General features: G+C 39.5%; 1 protein-coding gene across 1 annotated transcript in view; it reads right to left on the bottom strand.

Moving 5' to 3' along the window:
* LOC148353674 (protocadherin-15-like) overlaps window positions 1–26,335 on the bottom strand; it is a 350,912-nt gene that overhangs the window by 102,201 nt on the left and 222,376 nt on the right. Inside the window, exons 23-24 of the mRNA XM_088350828.1 lie at window positions 10,385–10,525; window positions 9,149–9,261 (exon numbers count right to left, since the gene is read on the bottom strand). Of these exons, the coding sequence (XP_088206954.1) occupies window positions 9,149–9,261; window positions 10,385–10,525 (254 nt within the window). The remainder of the gene's footprint in view (window positions 1–9,148; window positions 9,262–10,384; window positions 10,526–26,335) is intronic.

Genomic DNA, 26,335 nt, shown 5'->3' with positions numbered 1-26,335 from the left:
TCTTGTTTTTCTTGTCCTTAGAAAGGGGCAGAGCTATATTTCTGGATATAGGGGCGGCAGTGGCTCAGGAGGTAGAGCGCTCGTCTTGGGATCAAGGGATCCCAGTTCGAATCCCGGCTCCTCCGTGTTACATGTCGAAGTGTCCTTGGGTAAGACACTGAACCCCTAAGACCCCCAATATGCAGGTTAGCGCCTTTCATGGCTGCACGGCCGCTATTGGGAAATGTGAAGCACACTGTAAAGCGCTTTGGGAAGTCTTGACTTGAAAAGCGCTATATAAATGCAGATCATTTCATTTCATTTCATCATATATGTCACTACAGACCAAGCAAAGTGCCTTAGTGGTTTAAGATTTCTATTTAATTTTTGTAATTTTGGAATCCGGAGAATGCTCAGTAAAAGATGCATTGTACCCATTTTTATTAATTATCATACGCAGAAGCTCAGGGTTCAAGTCTTGCTCCCCCTGTGTGGAGTTTGCATGTTCTCTACGGGCACTCCGGTTTCCTCCCACTATCCCAAAAACATGCATGTCAGGTTTATGTCAGGTCCAAATTGTCCCTAGGTGTAAATGAGCGTGTGAGTTGTCAGTCCCGATGTACCCTGCGACTGGCTGGCAACCAGGTCAGGGTGTTCCTTGCCCACAGCCTGAAGAGAGCTGCGATGGGCTCCAGCACCCCTGCGACCCTACTGAGAATAAGAGGTGCATAAAATGGATATATAATGGATGAATGGATGAATAATTGTCAGATTATTCGACTATAATTATTTGATTATTTTTTTTTAATATTCATTGACTAGTCCACTATTAAAGTAGTCATGAGTTGAAGCCTTATTAGGAAACCAGGTCTGGCGGGTGTAGGACAGGTGGTTTTACGGTCTCAACCTCACGTGATGGTGGAACTCAGTTATTCAGAGTGCCAACTGATCGATGACCTTGCAAGATGTGCTGCGAATGCTTATCAATGGGCAAATAAAACTGGATGAAGATTTATCAACTTTTTTCTTTGGGTGACAACATCTTTACAACAACAACTTTACAAGCAAATGTCCCTTCTTTTACTATTAAAACTAGGGATAGCACAATACAACTTTTTCTCCAAACAATAGCACGATAGTAGTCTTTTGACCTTGGCCACAATCTCTTGGACCTGCTCCCTGGTATGCACTACAGGTCCCTTAAAACACTTGCAGGCTCGGAGACAGTTTCTTCTCCCGGGCCATCACCACCCTCAGTGAGTGCACAAAACTGTAAAAATAAATATCTTGCGATTTTTTATTATCTTTTTGCTGCTAGATGTCATTGCACAAAACTGAAAATATATACCTTGCGACTTTTGGGGGGAGTTTTGTTGCTGCTAAAAATGTTATTGCACTTCTTTTTATGCACTATTGTTACAATGCACTACTCTTTTTCATTGCACTATTATTATCACGCAGGTCAGTGTCGACGCACTGCGTTGTAAATATGTTTTGCCTTTTCATCCTGACAGTCTTATTTTTCTGTCTTTATTAAATGTTTACCTAGGAGGGCAATAGCTAATCTCATTGCACACAACGTTTCACTCCCATGTTTTCAATGACAATAAAGACATTTCAATTCAATTGATAAATATCACCAGAATAACAATGTTCTATTAGTTTTAGTAGTAAGTAGTATTAGCAAAATGCATATTATCATTACATTTTCATCCCAGGGATCACTTACTTTATGGTCCAGTAGAAAGATACGTGAAATTATTGTCACATTTTCAGATATCACATTTTGTCATTGACTTTGGAATCAGTAATACGTAATCATCCGGCCATTACGTGGATCGATAAAATTATTTATCTAATTCAGTGCTCATTTCTATCAATTGATTTGATGGTAATATTAGGCTGGGATTCCAAAATATCATAACTGAATAGTCCCTTTGAACTTTGGCAAAACAACTTGAGCAACAGCTCAAAGGGCGGTTGTCTTATGTATTGATCAATATTTGTCAAATGTGAAACGATGTACAATAATGTTGGCTATATGGGATCATTGAAAAGATCATCATTTTCATAAGGAAGCTTAACGCAAATCTTGGTGACGGTGATTTTTTTCCATGTCAGGTTCACGTGACATTTAACTTTGCAGAGGTATTGTAAAAAAAAAAAAAGGTGAGATGACTAAAATGAAAAATAAAGCTTTCCGTTCTTATTTTATCATTGGAACGTGAGAAATGTCACCTGAAACTAGATATTTCTTTGTGGAATAAGCTGTTTGGAAAAGGCAGCAGATTAAAATATAAGTATGGTTAAAACTCAAACTTGACTATCTCATTGAAGGACTAGCTAAATAAATAATACAAATAGAAAATTGAAGTTAACTAGACGACTAGCCATTGCTAGATGATGTTGGGAACCATTTAAAAGGAGCTTGCTTCTCTGAAATTCAATGGACTATTTCAAACCTTGTCTTATCACCAACAGGTGTTTTTATGTAATATAGTATGTAACGTGTGTAATATTTATGAGTTTAAAATGTATTTAGATAAAATTTAACTATGATAAAAAGCAGTGTTGTCTGAAGCAAAACTTGAATTTGGATTATTATCCAGTGGTGGGCCATCAGGTCCTGGAAGAATATCTGAATCATATGATGTTATTATTTTGTGCACATCAATACTTATTTAATAGTTCCAAATTATCCGTCAGATTCTTTTCATTGCTTCTCCCTGGTTGCGCTGCTTTCATATTTAAGCTTATTACCAAATACATTGCTAGGATCAAAGATCCACCCGGAGGCCTTCACTAAAATCATGAAGGTCATGTACCGTAACATCAGTGTTCGAGAAAGCTGTGGCTTTAGCCTGTCAGAAGTTGGTGGAAATTGAGCTTTTGCAAGGCCTTAGGAAACGTAAGCGATTTGACAAACTATAATTGGCTAGGTGGTGGTAATCCACCAAAGCCATTGCGCCAACAGCTGTTTAACTTAAAGAGAACAGGCTGCACATGGAAATACATTGTTGTGATTTATTAGCATTTTTGTAAACCCCAAATAGCCAAAGGAGGAGAAAAAAGCTCAACATCATTAAGAAAGGTCGGACAACTCTGAAGCGAGGTAACCTTTCGCAAGAGGGAAAAGGTTTTGTCTACCACTTTCAGCCTAGAGGTAATATCTTTAGCCCGACCTGAAAAAAAAAATTATTATCACATACGTGCCACCTGGATAGCTGACATTGCACATGTTCAAACTAATAGAATAGAAAGCAAAAACCTTATTCATCAATACCGTGTAAACATTCGTTGATCTGACACTTGCTTATTTAAAATGTAATCCTCTCCAACAAGTCTACTCATGTAATATGTAACAAGTGTGATGATTAATGTTTCATTATTATTATTATTATTATTATTATTATTATTATTATTATTATTATTTTATTTTTTTAATTATTATTATTATTGTTATTATTATTATTATTATTATTATTATTATTTTAAACAAAATTTTACATGGATAATAGGTAGTGCAGTCCTAAACAATGCCATCTGGATATACCTCAACGACTGTTTGCAAACATTATTAAATCCTCTAATCCAATTGAATTAGAGCAAAAAGAGAAATCCAACTTCATTGGCAAAGCCCATTAAGGGTAAAACTATCAAAAGGGTATTAAGTATGACAAAGGAGGTTATTGTATGGACAATGCAAGCCTGAGTTTGTCAAACGTTTTTCACCAGTGATTGAAAATGGCTCTGGATTTTTTGTGTGTTTTTCATCCTTACTGTTAAAGCACTAAATCACTTTTTTTTTGTTTGCCTATCTTAAAAACTGAACTTTTGCTCAAGGGATGTTTTTAGGCACTGGTTTTTGAGCTGCGCATCAGCCTGTACAATACGACATATCAAAAGAGGCAGATTTTTTTTCCGATTCCACCTAATTTTGGATGCATTTAAATCACGTGTTGTTAGCTTTGGACCAAACTTTTACAAAGGAACTACATTACTTTTCTCTATAATACGTACTGTAACACGCTACCAATAAAAAATAGTAACTCGACGGTCGTTATTACTACTAGGTGCGTGACTATCTTACTTTTTAATGTAGATTATTAATTATTGTGGCCTCTGACTGTACGACTACTTCAATTACGTTTTCACATACTTTCTTCGATCTGGCAACCTCTGAAGGGTGTTTATATTTACGCACAAAACTTACCATATAGATTTGAAACTGAGACAAATGTACAACTATAGAATATAGTATTAAATCGAGGGGGTAAGCTTTATGTGCACTTTTGGTTGTGTGTCACCAATAGCGAATGGTAGGCAGTGCATGGGAGTGCATGGCTTATACACGGACAAAAAACTAACAGGAAACCAATGGGGCAAACATGAGCACAGAATTGATGGTAAAAGTGTGCTGAATTTTGGTCTTTTTGCTTTTAAAATGATTTTTGCAACACACCATGCCTGGAGGAACAAATAAAACATCTTGGAAAGTACCTAGATAAGGACCAAGAGAGACGAAAATAATATTGAGTGTCATGATTACCGATTCAAGGCACCTGTGACTGCCCAATTGGCGCCAACAGCCCTGAGAGCTGATTGGCTAATAGACTCTTTTAAACCCCCGGCTTTCAAGAGATCCCTGTTAGATCATTGTGAACCGTTGCTCCCAGCTCGGCAACCCCTCACGTTCAGATTCTTTTCCTGCCCTGTTTTGCTCTGCTTGATACCCGTTGCCACCCTGTTTCCGGACCTGACTCTGCCCTCTGCCTTCCCGATATCCGACCTGTTTTTCCATGCTACCTGCCAGACACCTGTTGCCGACCTTGTTTCTGAACTTGATACCGCCCTTGCTCTCCCATCCCAGCTAACAACTAGTATTCCTGCATATCTACGACCATCCTCGCTTGACACGGAAGTGCCACTTCCGCGTCTCCAGCCACCTGCTACCCGTGTCCGTCAACCATCGGATCGTGGAAGCAAGCCCTACTCTCTTTATTAATAAAAACTGAGTAAACGGGCGCTATTGGGTCCTGTGCCTGTTTCTGGTCTGTGACAATTGAGTGTCTCATCCAAGTGTTTGTTTGCAAGATCTCAAGTCTGTAAAAATATAGGCATTACTGCTTCCAGATTTTGGTTTACACATTTTCTTGTATTTATGTTATTAGTTGGCTATTTTAAGTATTTTGAAGTCATTTTTAACTCGATAGTTCACTTTTTGATGTCAGTAATCTAGGGGACTGACTTACTTTTTCAATGAACAAACAACTAACTGGAACATTTTTTATTCATTAACACACCCAACATTTCTGCTAACATACAGGAAATCTGTCAAATACAACCTGTTGGACTTATTGGTGCATCAGCACATGCAACTCAGTTATTGTGTTGACAGCTGAGTCACGCCTCAGCCTTGCTATCCAAGTCTTAATAGCATGTCAAATTTTCTTACACTGTGGCGTCTGCCTATTCTGACTGACACGCCAGCTAGTAAATCAATCCACTTAAAAGGAGCACTCCTATTAGGTCCCGCCGGAGACAAGTCTGCCATCAGTTGTCGTCCGAGACAGCAGACTGAGAATCGCCTCAGACAGGTGCAAGCTGCAAGCGCCTAGCGAAGCATATTACAAGTCACCGAAGCTGGCGTCGGCACATAATGAGCGAGTTCTTCAAAGCCTCTTCAGATGGAACATTAATAATCCATGCACAGTTAAATTATAAATCACTCGTCTGACTCCTCCTGAGTCACTGCAATGTTACTTTTTTGCCGGACAACACTTGGACACATCACATTGCAGCTTAACAGCATCTTTGCCAAACAGGGGAGTTTAGGCTTTTATGAAAAGTTAATTCATAAAAACCTCTGAATAGGTGAGCAAACAACTACTTGATCAATAGACAAATATCCATTATCAAATTGGCTAAGCTGCAGAAGGGATAACTAGCACTGCAAATGCCAAAGGTGGATGTGAACGAGGTACAATAATAAGCACTTTAATGGCAAATACAAGGCCAGCAATAAACTCAAATTCAATTGCGACTAACCATGGCACCTCTGGGTCTCAAAAAACTCTTGAAGGTAGCAACACCTCCCAGACTAGTAGCTTGATTACCTCACCATCAGAAAACAGCATAACACAGGCAAAATATGCAGATATACTGTGTTCACGTGGACAACAGAAGCTTCACCAACAACATAAATTAGCTAAGATCAAGCAAGATGGAGGACAACTATGTCGGTGAGACTCATCTTATGTAAAAACGTTAAAAAAAATAACAACATTTATCAACCTACGAATGTTTTTGAAATGGCTCGCTTATATAATTGTTCGTTCCTGTTCCTGTATTTTCAATTCAAATAATAAACACTGTGCTGTTAACCCACATCTCTGGGGGTTATTTTTTTTTTATTTTATAAAAATGACAAATCTGGATCTAACGGTTGAAAATGCCTACTTCATGTTTAAAAAAGCATGTACGTGTTTTATTTATTTAATTTATTTATTTATTTAAAATGTATTATTATGAAAGCAAAATGTTTCAGTGCCAAAATGTCAAATTGATCCATTTACTTTGGGAAATAAAGATGATTTTTTTTTGTGCTTATTATCAAATAAATACATTGGTTTTTTTTTGCCTTACTTATAATAAAGTATGTCTTATAAGATATCTAAAATGTTTGTAAAAGTCAACTGGTAAGGTCTTATCACATTTCAAGAGTTTGGTGTAGGTCAGCAATTCATATATTTTGTTTTATTGAACCGTTTGACATGAAACAATATTTCAACTGTCAACACCCTAAACGAAATAAGCTCTGTGTACTGATGCTAATTTGAGTAATACATTGTACAATGTAAATGTGAACAAAACAGGCCTACTCCAATTTTCGCAATAAGATTTCCTTGGCATCAATATTGTTACACACATATGAAAAGGCTCTGCTGAAATCCATGGCCAGGAGGGTTAAAGTGGTTCTCCAAAATCATGGTTGCCACACAAATACTGAACTTCAGAAACTTTTACTCAAAAGTGTACTTACTTTTGTTACCGGGGTTTAATTACTGATGGCTATATTTTTAATTTTTTGAGGGGGGAAATAACCCCTCCATGACAACATGACTGAGTTGGGGGATATTGAAGGTCTTGTGCTTCTCCATTCTGTGCTTGGTGTTCTATTGGATTTAGATCTGGAGACATGCTTGGCCATTCCATCGCCTTTACACTTAGTCCTTTTAAGGCCCGGTCACACAGCCTTTCATGGGCGTATCGCAGCTGAATCACGGCCAGAGGTTTCTGGCCGTGAAGTAGACGCGGTGGAAAATGTGCAAAATTGGCTAAACCCGCTGTTTACCCGTGGTATGCCCGCGAAACAGACGCCGGCGACTGTTCCGCGTCCTTAACGCGGGTAACCGCGGCTGCATCTCGTTTGACCGTGCTTACACGCGGTACACACGCTAATGCACGTGATAACACCGCGATACAGGCGCAGAACAAACGTGCTATGACCGTGCTCCACCCGCGATTACACGCTAAAATTTCGCGTCCTACCCGCGTGTAACCACGTCTTGGACGCGGCCGTAGCACGTCCTAGCACGTTCGTACTGCGTCTTTACCTCGTGTGTACCACGTGTGCCGCCCGCGGTTACCCGTGGTCTAAAGTTTTGAGCAGCGCTAAACTTTTTCGCGCGGCCAACCGCGTGTGAATTTCTTACCGCGTGTAAAGCACGGCTGTATCTCGTCTGTATCGCGATCTCAAAGCGTCCAACAGCGTCTGCTTCACGGGCAAAAATTTCTGGCCATGATTCAGCCTCGATACGCCCGTGAAAGGCTGTGTGACCGGGCCTTTAGAAACACTTTGGTCATATTAGAGGTGTATTTAGGGTCAATGTCAGAATAGAACCTTGCCCTGTGACCCATTTTCTGGAGGGAGAGGATCATTTTCTGCTCCAGTTTTTCCCAGTACATACTTGAGTTTGTGTTTCCCCTAAGTAAATTCAACTCCCCAATTCCATTTGAAAACATGCAGCTCCAAACCATGACATTCCCAACACTATGCTTTACTTTAGGCACAACACAAACATGTTGCCACCACACATGCCTTGCACCATCTGAGACAAATAATCTAAAATCTTTGTCTAATAAGACCAGAGGATTTATTTCCATTGAGTCATGGCCTTTGTTTACATACTTCTTTTCATTGTGTCAAAGCGATAACACAATTACTTTTTAAATGAGGTAACTATTACAGGGTTAGTATAGCTTTTTCATGGCCACGCTCAAGGAAATTTAAAACGGACCATTGAAAATGAAAACCCGGTGAGAATCTTGTATTTCGCGGAGTCAAAAATATTTATGCGATTTACATATGCAATTTTTAATCTTGCGTGTGCATTTATCAAGACACATGAATTCAAGATCTTGAATAATTCCTGGATGTATTTGTTTTTGAGACAAATCTGTCCTCACACATGTGTTCAGGGAAAAAATCATGTAAAATGCAATATGCAGCTTACATTTTCAGTTTTAGAAAAGTTTTTCCCTTTGCATTTAACCACTGGGAAAATGTTTGCATGGCCCTTAATGAACGTTCATAATTGATACATAATCCTTGCACTAATACACACGTCTTAGTGCCTTGTGTAGGTGTTGCACCTATCATTTTGGTTCGACCCGTAAGGGGCGATGATGCTTCATAGGGCAATGCCATAAAAAACTAATGGCAGCAGCTTTTAATCACGAGAAATGTAATGTCAAAGGGAAGACATCAGAAAGCAATGCCGGCTTCATTTTTAAGCAGGGTTTTTGAGAAACATGACAACAATTTCAAACATATAGAAACACAACAACTTCAAACCCATATGTACCCTGCTATTAACTGTAACTAATTAGTTTTTTTCAGTAACGCGTCCAACACTGCGCACGGTGGCTAAGAGGGAAAGTCTAAGTCGCGGTGATTTACACCGAGCGCTTGAGGATTGCGCACATATTTATACTGCAAACTGATTAATGTGGTGAAAAACGAGCGTGACAATGACACAAGAAGCAAATGTAGGCCAGAGCAGTTGATGAGCGTCATTAATCCCAAACGAGAGGACTCGAAGCAATAAATATGTGATAAAACGGGAGAATACTCATCCCCGCCTGTTGAAACTTTTACGTCGCCCACCTGTACTCTTCCTGAGTGAAGATCGGAATACGCGAGGGCTGAAGGACGGTGATCTCCACCAAGGTGCTGTTTGTCTTCACAGGCTCGCCGTCATCAAAGGCGATGACAAACAACTGCACACAAACACAAAGACACACAAGTCAGGCAGACATTACGCTTTGTTTACAACGCCCGACATAATTTATTTTACAGGCAAAAATAAGAACGGACAGAAGGAGAGTGAACTTTTGTGAGTCATACGTATTAGAACCAAAACGTCCTGGAGAACCTGCTTCTCTCTTAATCAGACTTACGACATCACTTCACCTTTTATATGTTTTCGATCATTTTAAATCGTGTAAGCTGTATGACAATTTTTGTATGAACATTTTAAAAAAACGTTTTTTTTCTAAGAGCAATCTTGTCTCGCGTATTTCAGCTTGAATCCAGATAATCTTGGTCTCTCATAGCAATCGGCAATTTTATCCTAGATTGATATTATTGTCGCGGTATTCCGTATGGTCTGTCATATTGTAAATGTAAAGTAAATAGGTGCTGCATTGTGTGTGTAAGGTTTATTATCGCTTAATAAAGGGAATTGCAATCATTAAGGGGAACAATTGACTGATATTAACAGGTATGCAACTTGCTTGATATATGTCCAATGTGTACTTACGACTACTGCTAGTGGTTGCTCATTTTCCCCACCATATGCTCATCTTTTTAATTAAACGTCACAAACTGCAATGCGTAATAGCCTAGCAGTGCCTACGATAATTGGCTCACAGCAATCTACCACTTCACTCATTACAGTAACTTGATAATGACTTGGCAGCAGATGGGCCCATTGTATGGATTTAAGACCAGTTCATTGGGACCGATCTTGGTCGTAAAATTGGAAGTTACCTGTATAATAACCTAGGTTCAAAAGTTAAGTTTATCTTTAATGTTTCTTATTTTCCTCATGCTGAGGCTTTGAGTTTTTCTTTGCCCTCATGTAGGTTTCAGATCATGGGATGGTGTGATAGTAGTCTGTGGTCTGCGAAGCCCTTTGAGACTAATAAACATGACTTGACTTTAAAAAACAATGTTACTTTCAAAATTGTAAACAGTAATTTGCATCATTGTCTGTTTTTAAAAAGCTGTACTATAATATAGTGCTTAAAACATCTGTTTTTGGGTTAAAGAAGCCTGTGGCTTACATAAGGACCCTGGTCATAGTTTGGACACCTCTGCTCTTTGCATTCCTCCACTCACTTTAAAGGTTAGGCTGGGGTCCTCATTGAGGTTGACTTTGGTGATGACCCTGCCTGTCTCTTCTTCCACATCGAAGATGCTCCCACTGTACGGGGACCTGTCCTGGTCCACTCGGTAGCGCACAAAACTGGCCGGGGTTCCCTGAATGGAAAAAGAAGGAAAAAGTCAGAAACTGGATTCAGCTACTTCAAAAAGAATGTCATGGATCTCAAACGAGTATAACTCTTTCCTCGAGCACGGACATACAACAATTGTATTGCCAATCATAATAATAAGCCTGAGTTCAACCCAAATTTTCACTATATTCTGGTGGGGCTTGGCTCTCTCTCTCTCTCTGACCTTTTTTTGAATAAATATGTTTATAAAATCTATACTAAAATGATGTGTGGATACTACCCTAAAAAAAGAAAACACATTTGACGGGCTGTCATTGTTATTCCTTGTCTCTCTGCCTCTTTGCACTCTTATAGAGCCAGGCTAAATTCTTAAGGATGTTCCACTGTTGTGGTTTGCCCATTTTTCAACCCATCAAATCGATGGACGGACTTAAAATTTTCCCAATGACTCTTAAAAATGTCTGTCAATGATAGAAAATTGTCAGTTAATGTAATATACCCAGGCACGGAAATATAAAAGATGCAAAAGTTTATAAGGTAGCTAGTTTTGTGTTACAAAGGACAGGTTTGAATTTATTATCGGAAATCACCACTCCTAATTTGAACGACTCACATATAAAACATGACATTTCAGGTTTATATCAGGCTCCATCCTGCAAATCAAGTGAATTGGTCGGTCTCGGGCATGGTCTGGCTTTAATACACCTGGGCTCAAATGCTTTGGCCCGATATCACCTCTATTGCCAAAATTGTATGTAAGAGAATAGGTGGTCAATCATCTCTAGTACAGATTAATATAAATTCCCTTTTTTGTAAACTGTACTCACAATTTCATTATTCCCGTTGAATATGTTTAACAATTAAAACCCTAAAAAATGAATGTGGCAAAAGATTTCCCTTTCGTAATACTGTTAGTACCGAGTCCTTGATTGCACTGCCTTGTATAAATTATTTATACATTAAATTATTATGTATTTATGAATTCAGATTTCTTCAGTTCCATCTTATTGAAAAAGTGTCAGAGCTGATTTATTAAATCCATTCTCACAGCCTGAGGAATGAATCACTTGCGGTAATAATTAGTGGGTGTTGGACATCAACAGTAAGACTTGGATTAGGATGAAAGCCCCTCTTCCTGATAGCACATATTAATATTTTATCTATCTATCTATCTATCTATCTATCTATCTATCTATCTATCTATCTATCTATCTATCTATCTATCTATCTATCTATCCATATATATATATATATATATATATATATATATATATATATATATATATATATATATATATATATATATATATATATATATATATATATATATATATATATATATATATATATATATATATATATATATATATATATATATATATATAATATTAGGAGGAAATTAATCTTGTAGTGACCCTTTCATTTTCAAGGGGGCAAGATGAGCTTGGGGACTGGCCAGTCTGGAGACGAATTGGAGACAAGAGATAAAACCACAAGTATGAACATGTCCCTTCAGGGCTTTTGCTCAGATACATTTAAGCATATTTTCAGGGAAATCTCTGGGGCATTTTTCAGGGCGACATAAAATATATCTGACTGGATCAACAATAAAACTCCAGAATAATGTTTCCACTGTATCCTATAACCAGCATAATGGCGGCCGCTTCGGTCAGTAAACATTATGCATGATTGTTATAGCCGGCTGAGCAAACTCATCAGTCTAGCATTTTATAGTTTGCTTTCTGATTAAATGTATGGCTGAACTTTTATATTTTCTCTTCTACTGCATGGGGATGAGTAGATCAAGGTCACTTCAGAGAGAAGAAAAAATGCAATGTAATATTGAAAGTTGTCATTTCAAGTAATAAAGTTGTGAGCCTTTACTGTACTGTAAAATTTAGGATTGACTCTGAGGTGTGTGGCAGCATAGTAAAACAATATATAGTTTAAGACAATAATCTGGCAAGTGGAAGGCAGCCAAGATCAGTACCCACAAGGATGACCTGGTAAGAGTTTTTTCTTGAGTTTTCCTTCATTGTTGTTAATGGTACACTGAATATTATTTGACCACCAGATCACTGTATTCTGCAGTGCTTCAAAGCACAAGGAAGCATACCATCTCCGGAGACTCAGAGTGACCAAACTGCACCATTTTTCTGTCAACTTCCTTTTAAGTGTGCCTCATTTTAAGAAACAAATGCAAATGTATCGATCTACAACTGTTTTTAAAAAAAGGTGAGTGTATGACATCATTCAAATCAACATTGTTTTTAATGAATTACAACAAATTTTACCAATAGGAGGCGCTGATTAATACACAATGTCTCTTTAATGCTGAAATACAGTAAAATACATCCATTCATCCATCCATTATCTGCACCGTTTATCCTCAGTAGGTTCGCGTGGAGCCCATCTCAGCTGTCTTTGGCCAGTGGGCCGGGGACACCCTGAACTGGTTGCCAGCCGGTCGCAGGGCACACAGGGACAGACAATTCACCCGCTCATTCACACCTTAGGGACAATTCGGACCAGCCAATTGACCTGACATGCATGTTTTTGGAATGTGGGAGGAAACCGGAGTGCCCGGAGGAAACCCACACGAGCACGGGGAGATTATGTAAACTCCACACAGAGGTTTGATTTCACGACATCAAAACTGTGCCACACACGCACTAACGACTGCGCCACAGTGCAGCCCGTTGCAATACATGTATTATCTTAATTTGTAGAGCAAACATATAAAGAAAAATCTTGAAAATTGTTTATAATGCTAAGAATTGCTATCTCGGTAAAACGTTGGTGAAATTTGTAAGGATCTGTCAGATCACCTTCCCCCAGAGGGCGCTACCTGGGTGTGAAGCAAGACACACCTGAGTCCAATCTCCACACAACTGTTCCTTATTGTGTCAATACGATTTATTGACTGCTCGGACAGCACTCTTGCGTCGGGTCATTGCATTTCCTTTTGGTCTTTATTTCTGGTTTGGATGTCTTTAGGTTTGAATTTGTTTGGACATGTTTGTTTTGTGACCCCTTGTATGTTTGTTACTTGCACTTCATTTCTGGTTCTATCATGTCAGGTAAGATTTTGTTTGAACATCTTATTTGTATGGTGACCGCTTGTTCTTTAATAACATCCTAATTTTGAGGATCCATGCCTCAGTTCCTGCTTCTCTCCACTTGGGTCCACCTTCTAGACATAATAATTGTAGTATCCATCTAGAGATGAAAATCAATCAATTAATTTATAAAATGTGTACATAGACAGGGAAATGCATGAGTTCTAGACATAGTTGCACTATTTTTAGATTACAATACAATCAACATAATATTATCCTGGTGCAGAATGACAATTTTTAAAGCTACTCCTACCGAAATCAATCACAAAAAAAGTTTTTTATGGTTGTTTACAAAGACCCATCCGTCATTTTTGCAACGGTTGTAGATGTGTCATGAAACGTCAAATGAGCCCAGATGTCACTTGGATTAAAAACCGCCATCGCTCAGCAGATTGGTCGTTCACCGACGCCTCTTTTCAATCACTCTTAAAGCCCCCCTATCTTGTTTTCTTGTTAGAATAATCAATGCATATTCAAACCAGTTTTGATGCCTGATTTTGTCTTTGTCACCAGAAAAGTCCATTGCATTTCTCAACACTTGAAAATTTGTGTCAGGTTTATGAAAAATGTAAATCTGAAGCAAAATAATAAAATGTAACAGTGTCCATGCTCAATTGTACATTGTTACAGAATTTCTCGTATCTCAAGCGAATACCCCGATGGAAAATAACTTGCTACTAATGTATCCATTCTCGGCCACACAAAAGCATCCGAGTTAACCCTAAATAGATATGAAGCACATATTCCTAGTCATTGAACACACATCAAAATTGTAATCGTACATAAAAATAAAGTAAGAAGATAAATATTATGATAATAAAATGTTTTTCGAGCCGTCTCGTGAAGGTACTGCATACCTGGCGGAGAAACACAACACAATATCACAGGAGTCTCCAGCGTCCTTTAGTTCTAATGGCTAGAATTTCTTGTAACTGTGTTTTGTGTCTATCTCTGGCAAATGTTCAAAAGACATTTTGTATCGCAAATGTCTCATAACTCATGTAGCTCTTACAGTGTCTTGCAAAAGTATTCCAACCCTTCCCCTCCCCCAAGAACATTTTGACATGTTGCCATATTTCAGAATTCATGTGATCACAGCCACGGGTCTTTTGGGTATGTCTCTTTAAATTTTGGACATCTTGAAAAATAAATAGTTTTACATTCATCCTCAAAAAACAGCTTAAGTTACTTAAGGTTATAAGTGATTTTTTTGTGCACTGCATGTTTATGCTCTATAGCAGGGGTGTCAAACTCGTTTTAACTCGGGGGCCACACGATAGAACAAACATTCTGACTAGCAGATTAAAGAGAAAGAAAAAGAGAGATAAAGGAATAAGAGAAAGAGAGAGGGGAAAGGAGAGAGGGTGGGACAAAGAAAGAAAAAGAGAGAGAGGGAGAGAGCGTAAGAAACAAAAGAGATAAAAAGTCGTGAGAGAGAGGGGGAAAAGAAAGGGAGAGGAGTAAAGAAATCCAAAGGCAAATAGAAAGACAGAAGGAGAGAAAACAGAAAAGAAAGCGCAAAGGGTATGAAGAGAGAAAGAGAAAAGGAAAAAAGGAATTTAGAGCAAAGGAGGTTAAAAAACACACAGAGAGAAAGAGACAAAGAGCAACAAAGGAAGAGAGAGAGCTACAGAGAGTGAAGAGACAGAGACAAAGTGGGAGAAAAGGGGTGGAAAAGAAAGAGAGAGAGAAATAAATACAAGTACAGTGTCTTTGTTCGAGGCACCTGGCTTTGGCAACATCAAGTTGACATATTTCAACCTGCAGCTTGTTTTTCTCTCGCGCTTTTCTGAGTGTTGTCTCGCGGGCCGGATTCAATCCCTTAGCGGGCCTGTTCTGGCCCGCGGGCCGCCTGTTTGACACCCGTGCTCTATAGCATTGGGATCTGGCCTTTGGCTTGGACAGTCTTCTTCACCTTTTTATTGTTAGTTTCAAACCATCACATTGTAGAGTTTGCTTTATGTTTAGGGTTGTTGTCCTGTTGGAAGGTGAACCTGCACCCCATTCTCAGGTCTGTTGCCACAATTTGGCTCCATCTATCTTCCCATCAACTCCAACGATCTGCCCAGTCCCAGCTGAAGAAAGGCAATCCTAGAGTATGATGCTGCGACCAACATGTCCGAGAGTGGGGATGATGTTTTCAGGGAGATGGGATTTATTACTCTAACACTAAACACTATGTTTTGCATTCATCCTTCAAAAATTCCATTTTTTCGCACCTTGTTCCACAGGTTATTTTTGTCTCCGATGTGGCTTCTTGCAAATTCCAAACGGGCTTTTCTGTGGTATTATTTCAGAGAGGGCTTTCTTCTTGCCACTCGTTTATAAAGGGAGATTTATGCAGAGTACAACTAAGTCTTATGCAGAGATCAACCCACCTATGCTGTGTATGCCTGCATGTTATCCAATGAATGAATGGACTGATTTTCAAGTCACCGAAGATCTCCAAAAGCACTTTACAATATATTTCACATGTACCCATTTGCACACACACTCACAAACTGATAGGGAGTCAGTAACTTGGAGCAGCCAGGAACAGAACCTGCGACCTCTGAGTCCTGAGACTAGCACTCTATCTCCAGAGCTACCGCTGCCAATTGCACCCTTATCTATTACAACATCACTTCGAATGCTTGCGTTCTTTGGGGGCAGAATGCGGAGCTGCTGCAGTTGTGACTACATTTTGCTCTGCAATAGACCATTAGAAACCTACAGCTTGTTTGGGAGAGTGTGCAACGATTAGTTGCTTCTCTGATTAGTCTTCCCTTGTTTGGGCCAGAAGTTTAGAAGGACGGACAGGTCTTGGTAGGTTTGTAGTGATTTTATGCTCTCTCCATTTTGATATCATTGCTCGGACAGTGCTCAGGAAGATGTGTACATGCTGCAAAATTAGACATTTAGTTCGACATTGGATCATTTAGAAATCATAAGGGGAACATCTGCAGTCAGTTGGCTGAGCTCAGAGAACAGGGGGCCAATATTTTTACACCTACTTACATTTATTTCACTTCATGATTTTTTCTCACATCCTAGAAAGTGTTTTCAATTTTTTAGCTTTATGTTTGAAACTTCAGATGTGGCAATATAACTAAAAGAGCAATACTGCTAATACAGGGGTCACTGTATTGTAAACTGATATCACCTAAGAATATAAAAAGACAAAAAAACTACAACTCTGAACTCTTCCATATTGATCAGTTCCAATGGTGCACACATTAAGCAGGTACACATTTTGCTCTTACCATTAAAGTCACAGCCATTGTTCATAAAACATTGTCACTCCAGAAAGAATTTGAAATTATATGTGAAACACCATAATAATCTAGTTTACTTCTGATCAATCACATCATGTATTTCAAAAAGTGCTAAGAAGTTGGGCACCTCTGGAGTAAATTGAAGGGACACATTTTCATTTGCAATGTTTTTTTTTCTATTCTTTTTTTAACGGTGAAGAGGTGGGGCTTAGTCATATAAATAACAGACCTTTCAAACCTAGCCATGAGTAATAATGCATTCAGGATCATTTGTCTCCATGGTAATCTCATTCAGAGTGATGGAACACCACATGAAAAACACCGTCCACTTTTAGACATCATAAGCGTCACTTTCTCCCGAGGTGCAAGCTCGATAGATATTTGTCTACCCACAAAGCTAACATGGACGGTCCAAATCGTTGGGAACCTTTGACAGAGACGTAGTACGCTATCTGGCCGTGATACATATTGTATTAGCCTTTGACGGGCGCTCTGTCAATAAAACGCTTTGAAGCCCCAGGTCAATAAAAGACGGGGTTAGTCTACTCCTGTTAGGAAATGGAATTGGTGTGTCAGTCAAAACTCAAAAAGCCAACCCAATATGCTGACCACGTAGACAAGCTCCGGGTAGTTTGTGTTCTCATGTCGCAGATAGTTTTGAAAAGTTTTTTGTACAGTGGTACGCTTTAGGGAGAGGAGAGTGGAAAGAGGATTAAAATTTTAGGTAAAGTCAGTGAAATTAATCAATCGGCAACAAGGGGAGAAATCGGTGGAGGTGCCATGATGAATTTCATTTACAGTAAATTCCGGACTATAGAGCACACCTGATTATAAGCCGCACCCACCGCTTTTTAAGTGATTTTCCACTTTTGTTTTTACACAAGCCGCACCTGTGTATAAGCCACATTCGCCCGCATTGTAACTTATGACATAATCACAAGTTTAACCCAGACCAGGGTGTGAGCTTCATGACATAATCGCAAGTTTAACCCAGACCACGGTGTGAGCTTCACGATTGTGATTTTGCAGAGTTTAATTGTTATATGTTTTTTTATCAATCGTCCATTGTTTGTCAGATCATAGTACACTACAAAGCCAATAGGCTGAGACACTTACTCTCAGCTAAAAGGCCGAGTCAAAGTCCTGACCTCCTAGCCTCCTGCTAACACAATCTAAGAGTCAGAAGTGCACAATCGTATAACTACAGTCGGCATCACAAATGGAAAATGATACCCGTAATAAACATATGATGCAAACTTGTAAAGTCTGGATCCCGTTGAAAGTAATCCAAGGAAACAAAATGTTTATTTCCAAAGTTAAGGGTGGGAAAAATATATATCCACTATTGTCCGCTGCGACAACAGACAGATCTACCGGTAACTCAGCTTTACCCCAATTCCCATCAGCCCGCGTTTGCTCCACCCCTTCTTTTTGATTGGCTCGTAGAACACATAACAGAATAAATCTCTAAAATAAATACATTACAAAAATATACAGTTGCAAATACATATTATACATGGTAACACATATTTATGAAGAAAGATAGTACACCGAGAGAGTTTTCAAAGCTTTAATAATAATAATATAACTTTCATCCCAGACCGTGCTTTTGAAAGGTACCAACACGCTAGTAGGATCACGCTCGCAATGCATCAAATGTGCCCGTCAAAAGAAAAGCACCCCTCAATTGTGAAATTCATGGTTGATCGTCCTCAACTTCCTCCTCGTAACTATTGCCATCAAGGGCGGCTTCCTCATTATCGGAACGTACCTTTACTTAACAGACAATGTATGCATAAATTTAGAGGTTGCAGTCTTTCTTGGCCGCTTCACTGAATAAGCCGCAGGGCTGAACATTTGGGAAAAAGGTAGCGGCTTACAGTCCAGAATTTACGGTATGTATTTGTAGATTAGAATAAGCATTTTAATCGTGTTAATTCGTATTGATAACACACAACAATATTACATGTGGCCCTCCAGAATGAACATGTAATAAGACTTTAGTATTGATAATAAAGAGAGAAAAAAAACACTAGTTGGAGGGAATATACTTCACAGATAAATCTTAAAAGTCCAGTCAAAACATTATTTCAGTCAGTAAACCAATAGATAGATAGATAGATAGATAGATACTTTATTCATCCCCTAAGGGAAATTCACATTTCCAGCAGCATCCCTGAGCTGAGAACAATACAATAATAAAGCCAAAAGAAAACAATATACAAATACCCAGTGTGACGTGCAAATGCCCACTTTAGCATGTTATATAGATTAACTAAATAGTGCTACACAGAACACATAATGCAGTAAGATCCAATGTAGGTGGTGTGGTTTAATGTGGGCCTTTACTCTGCCGGGTGGAGTTAAAGAGCCTCATGGCATGAGGAAGAAAAGATCTCTTCAGTCTGTCCGTAGTACAAGACAGTGACAGCAGTCTGTCACTGAAACTGCTCTTCTGTCCGGAGATAATGCTGTGAAGCGGATGCGATGGATTGTCCATGATTGACCTCAGCTTTTTCAGTGCCTGTCTCTCAGCTGCTGTTGTTAGGCTGTCCAGCTCTTTGCCCACAACAGAGCTCGCTTTCCTAGCCAGTTTATTGAGACGAGAGGCATCCTTCTTCTTGACGCTGCCTCCCCAACACGCTGCCGCATAGAAGAGGGCGCTTGCCACTACTGTCTCATAGAATATTTTCAGGAGCTTTTTGCAGATGTTGAAGGAGGCCAGCCTTCTGAGGAAGTAAAGTCGGCTTTGCCCTTTCCTACATAGAGCTTCTGTGTTGGCAGTCCAGTCCAGTTTGTTGTCCAGCTGCACACCCAGGTATTTGTAGGTCTGGACAAATTCTACACATTCTCCCTTGATGGTTACAGGAACCGGGTGAGTTCTGGTTCTCCTGAAGTCCACCACCATCTCTCTGGTCTTGGTGGTGTTTAGGTGCAGGTGGTTTGCGTCGCTCCATCGGACAAAGTCCTGAATCAATTTCCTGTACTCCTCCTCCTGCCCGTTTCTGATACATCCCACGATCGCAGTGTCGTCGGCAAACTTTTGCACATGGCAGGACTCAGAGTTGTACTTAAAGTCCGATGTATATACAATGAATAGGAACGGAGAGAGAACGGTCCCCTGCGGAGATCCTGTGCTGCTAACCACGGTGTCCGATGTACAGCCCCCCTGTTTCACGTGCTGCGGTCTGCCTGTCAGGTAGTCAGTAATCCATTCTACAAGGTGTGAGCTAACTCCCATCTCTGTCAATTTCCTACTCAGTAGCAGAGGCTGTATGGTATTGAAGGCACTAGAGAAGTCCAAAAATGTAATCCTCACAGCCCCCTTCGCCCTATCCAGGTGAGAGAGGGATCGGTGTAACATGTATAATATAGCATCCTCCACTCCCACCTTCTCCTGGTAAGCAAATTGCAGTGGGTCGATGGCGTGACGGACCTGTAGCCTCAGGTGGTGCAGCAGCAGCCGCTCCATGGTCTTCATCACATGTGATGTCAGGGCGACTGGCCTGAAGTCGTTGAGTTCCTCTGGTCTTGATTTCTTTGGGACTGGGATGATGCAGGATGTTTTCCACAGCTGAGGGACCCTCCCCTGTTCAAGGCTCAGGTTGAAGATGCGCTGTAGAGGGTCTCCCAGCTCAGACGCACAGGCTTTCAGCAGTCGGGGGGATATTCCATCCGGACCAGCTGCCTTGCTGGTTCGTAGCCTTCTCAGCTCCCCACACACCTGGGCTGAAGTTATTTTTAGTGGGGGGATGTCTTCCATGCTAGTGTCCAGAGGGGGAGGGGGAAGGACAGCTGCACAACTCAGGGGTGAGGATGAGGCGGAGTGGTCAAACCTGTTGAAAAAGTTGTTCAACTGGTTGACTCGCCCCACATCTATATCCACAGCCACTCCCTGCTTGGTGCTGCAGCCAGTAATTGTTTGGTATGGCATGTTTGTTATCATCTTAAAAAGTGTTACTTTAATTAAAGAAATACTACTTTAAAACAACCATTATCTGCACAACAGATTATCTTGTTAATTTTGTTCTTATTATGTATTTTCATCAGAAAAACCTTTTAAATAAAGTAAAGACAAATAACATTAAGTAATTTTATTTTAGAAAATATAGGGATTATTACAAACATATTAAAAGAGAAAAACTGGAGTATAACATGTTCATGCGCTTTGTAATGACTGGACACCTCCCTGTAGCTAGTGCAGGCATGAATCTTGTTGGGAATCCTTGTTTTTCACACCAGGGTTTGGGGTTCCGCTGCGATTTTTCCTTACAGAACCTCTCCAGTTCTGTCAGGTTGGGCTTGTAAACGCTGTTGAACAGCCATTTTAAGATTCTATATTTATCTTCGGTCAGGGCTGTGGGTGGTCAATAATGGTCACCGTGCTGTTCTGAAGCCACTTCTTTGTTATTTCAGCTATGTGTTTCAGGTCATTGTCCTGTTGAAAGGTGGACTTTCAGCCGTTCCATCAATCTCAACCAACTGTCACTGTAGCTAAAAAATATACCCACAATAGTGAAATTCTCCCACGATTGCTCAGTTTGGCTTAGCAGCCTGGCCTCGGCTAAGGTTTTTTTTTCCCAAACTTCTTCCATATCAGGAGTATTGAGGAAACTGCACTTCAATAAACCTTGAGTGCTGGAGAAAGTATTTTGTAACCTCAACCATATCTGTTTTTGTTCACAATTCTTTCCTCATGATTATTACATGCACTCAGAGCTGAAAGGTCATATGTGCGCCTTTCCTAATAAAATTCAATTAGTTTTATTAAACACAACTGGACTCAAATAAAGGAGCAGAACCATCTTAATGAGGATGATAAGAAATGGATGACATGTGAAGTGAAGCAGGGGTGTCATAGTCAAGAAGACGGAGGCACAAATAAAAAACCCGGCTAGCCCAGTTCCAATGAAATGTTGAATATCATGAACCTAATATAACCTACCATTAACGTAACACCAAAAAAGGTTGGCATGTATGAAATAACTTACCTTACTTACAGTAATTGTGAAACATTGTGTCTGCATAGTTGTTGTATCAAGTCCTCAAGTGTTCGAGTTGCACATAACAGAATACATTATCAAATCATTAACATTGTAATTTTGTATGATATATAAGAACGATAAAATGTATTAATCAATATATGTAACGCTCTGATTTACTTTTAAAAGCACATTTCAATATTGCAGAACTTCTGCAGAGGCTGCCTAGAAGAGAATAAGACATTTTCTCTGAGTTCATTGGGGACGTTGTGTAATGCAGGATTGTGTTTTTTATATGAAAGTCACTAAAAAGGTCAGTTACCAATTTAGTTTTATGTCCAATGAACTAAATAGGGACAAGAGCTATTAAAAATGTACATATACCCAGCAGGCAACCGTCGACGGCTGTCTGAATTTGAGCTCATGTTGACCTCTCATGGACAGTTGGAATGTTCTGATTAGGCTTTTAGAGTCTAAAACTCCCGCCTACTCCTTGTGGACAATAAAAACTCTCATGATTACAGCCACGGACCCTGATTGGCTGTTGGACTCTTTTTAAACTCTCGTCATCCTAAAATAACCCTGGGAACCTATGCTCCCAGCTAGGCAAGCTTTTGTGACTCTCTGACTCTATCCTGCCCTGTTTTCTGTCTGATACCTGTTGCCGACCTGTGTTGTGGACCCGTTTACGTTTTTGCTCCTCTGCCCTCGCTGTCAACGACTACCTTCGCTCGACACGGAAGTGCCACTTCCGCGTTCCTGCTATCCGCTACCCGTGACCGACAATCATCGGATCGTGGATGCAAGTCCTCTTTTCTCTTCTAAATAAAACTGAGTAAACGAACGCAGTTGGGTCCCGTCTCCGTTCCTGGTCCGTAACAAAAACTATTGTTTGGCGCGTTAAAGAAAGACAATAATTCATTACAGGTACGAGTTACTTCATTTTTAAAAAAGTAATGTGTTACTCTGAAAGTAACAATCTAGTTTAAAAGGACAGCATGTACTTAAACTGAAGCTGACCCCATAAAACTGATTAAAAATAGCCACACCGTACACTAGAATGACTGTGCAACATAAGAACTTCACCCACGTTGAGATGTGAAACCATTTGAGCTTCTGTCAGCAAAAACTGCTGATTGAGCAAAAACAAAAGTGCTGGATCAGTTTTTGGGCGGCATTTTTCTTCTGTAGAGAGACCTATCCGATTGCTTATGAAAGACTCTGGTTTGGCCAAACTAGTTCTGTTCTTGGAAAGCAGAATGTTTTTCTGGGACAGCTGTTGAGTCAGCAAAACCAAAAATGAGAAGTATTTGGGGCATTTTTCACATCTGAGGTGACTTACTTGACTGCCTGAAAAACATCGTGTTGATATTCAATAGCATTCTAGCCTAGGAGAGAGGAATAGAAACGGTAACAATAGAAACAATATTTCTTGGCTTGTGCAATCTTGAGAACTCGCAACAAACACAGCCGAGACACTTCATATCTATTTTATTTGTCTTCAAACCACGTGAATATTTCCTACTCCATTTCTGAGTAATGTCCAAGATGTTTTTTTGTTGTTGTCCAGGTACAGCTTAATTCATGTTTCCGTAGTGCAGTATGGGAAGCATTTGTTGGCCTTGAGAGGGATGGACACCATCAGGCTGTATTTGCCCAAGACACACCACATGAAAATGGTGCCCCTACGACCCTAGCGGTTAAGGGGTCCAAACAAACAACGGTTTGATTCAAAAACAACAATTAAGCACTCTTTGATTGTGAATAACATGCTTGCGTTTACCCCGTTGATTTGGTTTGTCCTGTATAAGTCACGCCCCCTTCCCCATGCTGCCTACCATTCGCTACTGGTGACACCCAACCAAATATGCACATACAATGACCCTGTGATTTCGGTAATTCATTATTTAGTTCTAGGCTTAGATGTGAGTATGTACGGTCGGGAGAATATTAGTAAGGGGAAATGACATGCCCTCGTACTTTGTTTTTGAAAAGGCACCACCGTAACTCTTATAGTTGTATTTTGTAGGTAGATAAATAGACGCCCATCCTTTTTTATATTTTAATCAGTATCGTGTCCTGGCAGATTGAAGGTTAAATGACCCTTCAAAGGTGAAACATTCAGCTATAGCAGACATTGCTATTCAAAAAGAAGCATATGCACCATAGTGACAGTTGAATTACTATTCTCGTTTGATAATGCGCTACAGTACTTTCTACCGAGAAAAGGCATTATTCCTTTGTAATGCTTTACTCCAAAACAAATGAAATCTAATTGCGGTATAGAATGCCAAGGCTTAACTTGACTTAGAATAAGAAAACATCCATGTTTATCCAGTGGTCCAGTGAGTCATGGTGATTATGAGAGGTACTCAACCACCCTCAGCTGAGACTGCCCTAGTGTCAAGGTGCAAAGCCAGCTCTGCGAGAACCCACAAGCGTAAGGGTCTGTTATTAATAAAAGGAAGCACCAGCCGGGGCTCCTCTGCCTGGGAGAAGCAGAGAGGGCAGAACAGCGAGGTCAGACAAACGTTTCCGACCATAAAGCAAAAAAATGTTCAAGGGAAGGTGAGAAATGACCTTCATAAGCCTCCAACAACAACTATGAGTCACATTAAGGAGGTTGTAGGAAATGACAATAAAAACTCATTTTTTTCTGTTCCCGTTAGGGCTGCAGGGGTTAGTCAACGTTGTAGACAAACAATGACAATACATTTTTTTTGTTGATTATTGTCCTAGACACGTTTTTCATTTGTTTTTCAAGTGAGGCATCTTACATGATTGTAATCTCTGCTGAGAGTCGATGATGCGCAAAAGCGCCTCTGCCTTGATCGGTAACATAGACATACAAAAATAGCGGCGTCAACATCAAGTACGCGAAAAAAAATTTCTCAAGTTTGGTAGCATTTTAGTATGAGGGAGGGAAATTTAAAGACTTCTTTCAAAGTTTGCAAAACAGTAGGGGAGGGATATAGATAGATAGATAGATAGATAGATATATTGGGAACTGTGGTATTGATCCGATCCAAGTGAATACAGGGTATTCGGATTGAGTTAGGTCATATTTTTGCTAGACACAGAATAAATATTTGAGGTGCTAAAATGTTTATATTTTAATGGAAAAAACTGTATTGCAAATTGTAAAACTATAAAAAATAATAGACATTTTTATATTACAACTTTTTTCAAAACAAAAGCTAACCAAAAATATGTCAAACCAACGAGAGAGTCAAATGTAGCGAAAATATAAATACTGTATAAACAGGTCAACAAGACGACCAAAGTATTTTCCGTTGCACGATGTTTTGAAAAAAAAAGAAAAAAAAAAAGTCGGTGGTGCAAAAAAAGTAACAATTGTCTCACACTGGCTCTGTTGATAAAGTGACAATTCATGTAATTTTTTTTGTTCTTGAAAATCAACATGCAAACAATTTGGTTACCAGCTCGTTGCTCTATGCAGGGTGAGCTTTTTACATGTGCTTATGTCAATTTGTGGTGTAGCCACAGTAGACCACTTTATCACACACATGACGCATTAATTGTCCTTTACTGGCCCTCTCTTCTGCCTTGCAAAAAGGATGCGAAAGCAGGGCGGGTAGGGAGAGGTATTAAAACTGTGCCTGTAAGTCACCCACTCAGGCGTTAACTCGAGTGGGGCGCTGGATGAGAGAGAGAAGGGCAGTGCTATCTACAAAATGAAGTGATATTTGGAAGAAACTTGTAAGAATCGATCCCAGGACAAACATATTGATTTGATGCAATTACTTGACTGCCATCAATTATATTGATATTTAGATCCATCCCCCTACCCCTACAAAACAGTCTGACTCACCTCAGTAAGATTCAAGTAAAATCCAAGCCAATACGGTTTTGATGACATACATTGTAACTTTTATACGTGTATATAAAAGATACTGAGCGTTATGCCTGACAAGAACAAATTTCACTTGGCAAAATGTTAAAATCAACCAACGTCAGTTGTTGAAAGTGTTTCATTTCAAACTGTTCATCGTAAATGTTAAGTTTTTTTTTTTTTTTTTTTTTTTTTACGGACTTTGCAGTTGATCAATGAAAGTACTTCACAAACTACTCATAAAATGTGTTGGAAACACTCTTTTACTGCGGCTTTTGAGCCTGTTCTTGGTTTACAGGGTGTAGAGCAAATAAGCCCAGCACCAAATTGACTCCCTTATTTTTTGTTTCAAGTAAACTCAGAGCTTTGGAATGGATGGAACGACTGCGTCCCCTTTTGGACAGTTCCCGGTCGTATTAGTTCACCATGTACCATAGTGAAATCTGATAACATGGAGTTGTGAATGTAAATAAAACATCCAAGGCTATATGTAATAATAAAATAATGTTCTCACTGTATGTAATTATGTCGATTGGAGGGGCATTCTCAAGTACAGAACATTACACAAATGTATCACTTCTTCGGCTTTCCAACACGTTTAGCAACTTCAAACACCGTCATCCAACC

Source organism: Urocampus carinirostris, chromosome 13 (genome assembly GCF_059441175.1).
Source record: "Urocampus carinirostris isolate Australia breed hairy pipefish chromosome 13, RoL_Ucar_1.0, whole genome shotgun sequence".
In the NCBI taxonomy this organism is placed as follows: Eukaryota; Metazoa; Chordata; class Actinopteri; order Syngnathiformes; family Syngnathidae; genus Urocampus; species Urocampus carinirostris.
This window is presented reverse-complemented; position numbering and strand designations above follow the sequence as displayed.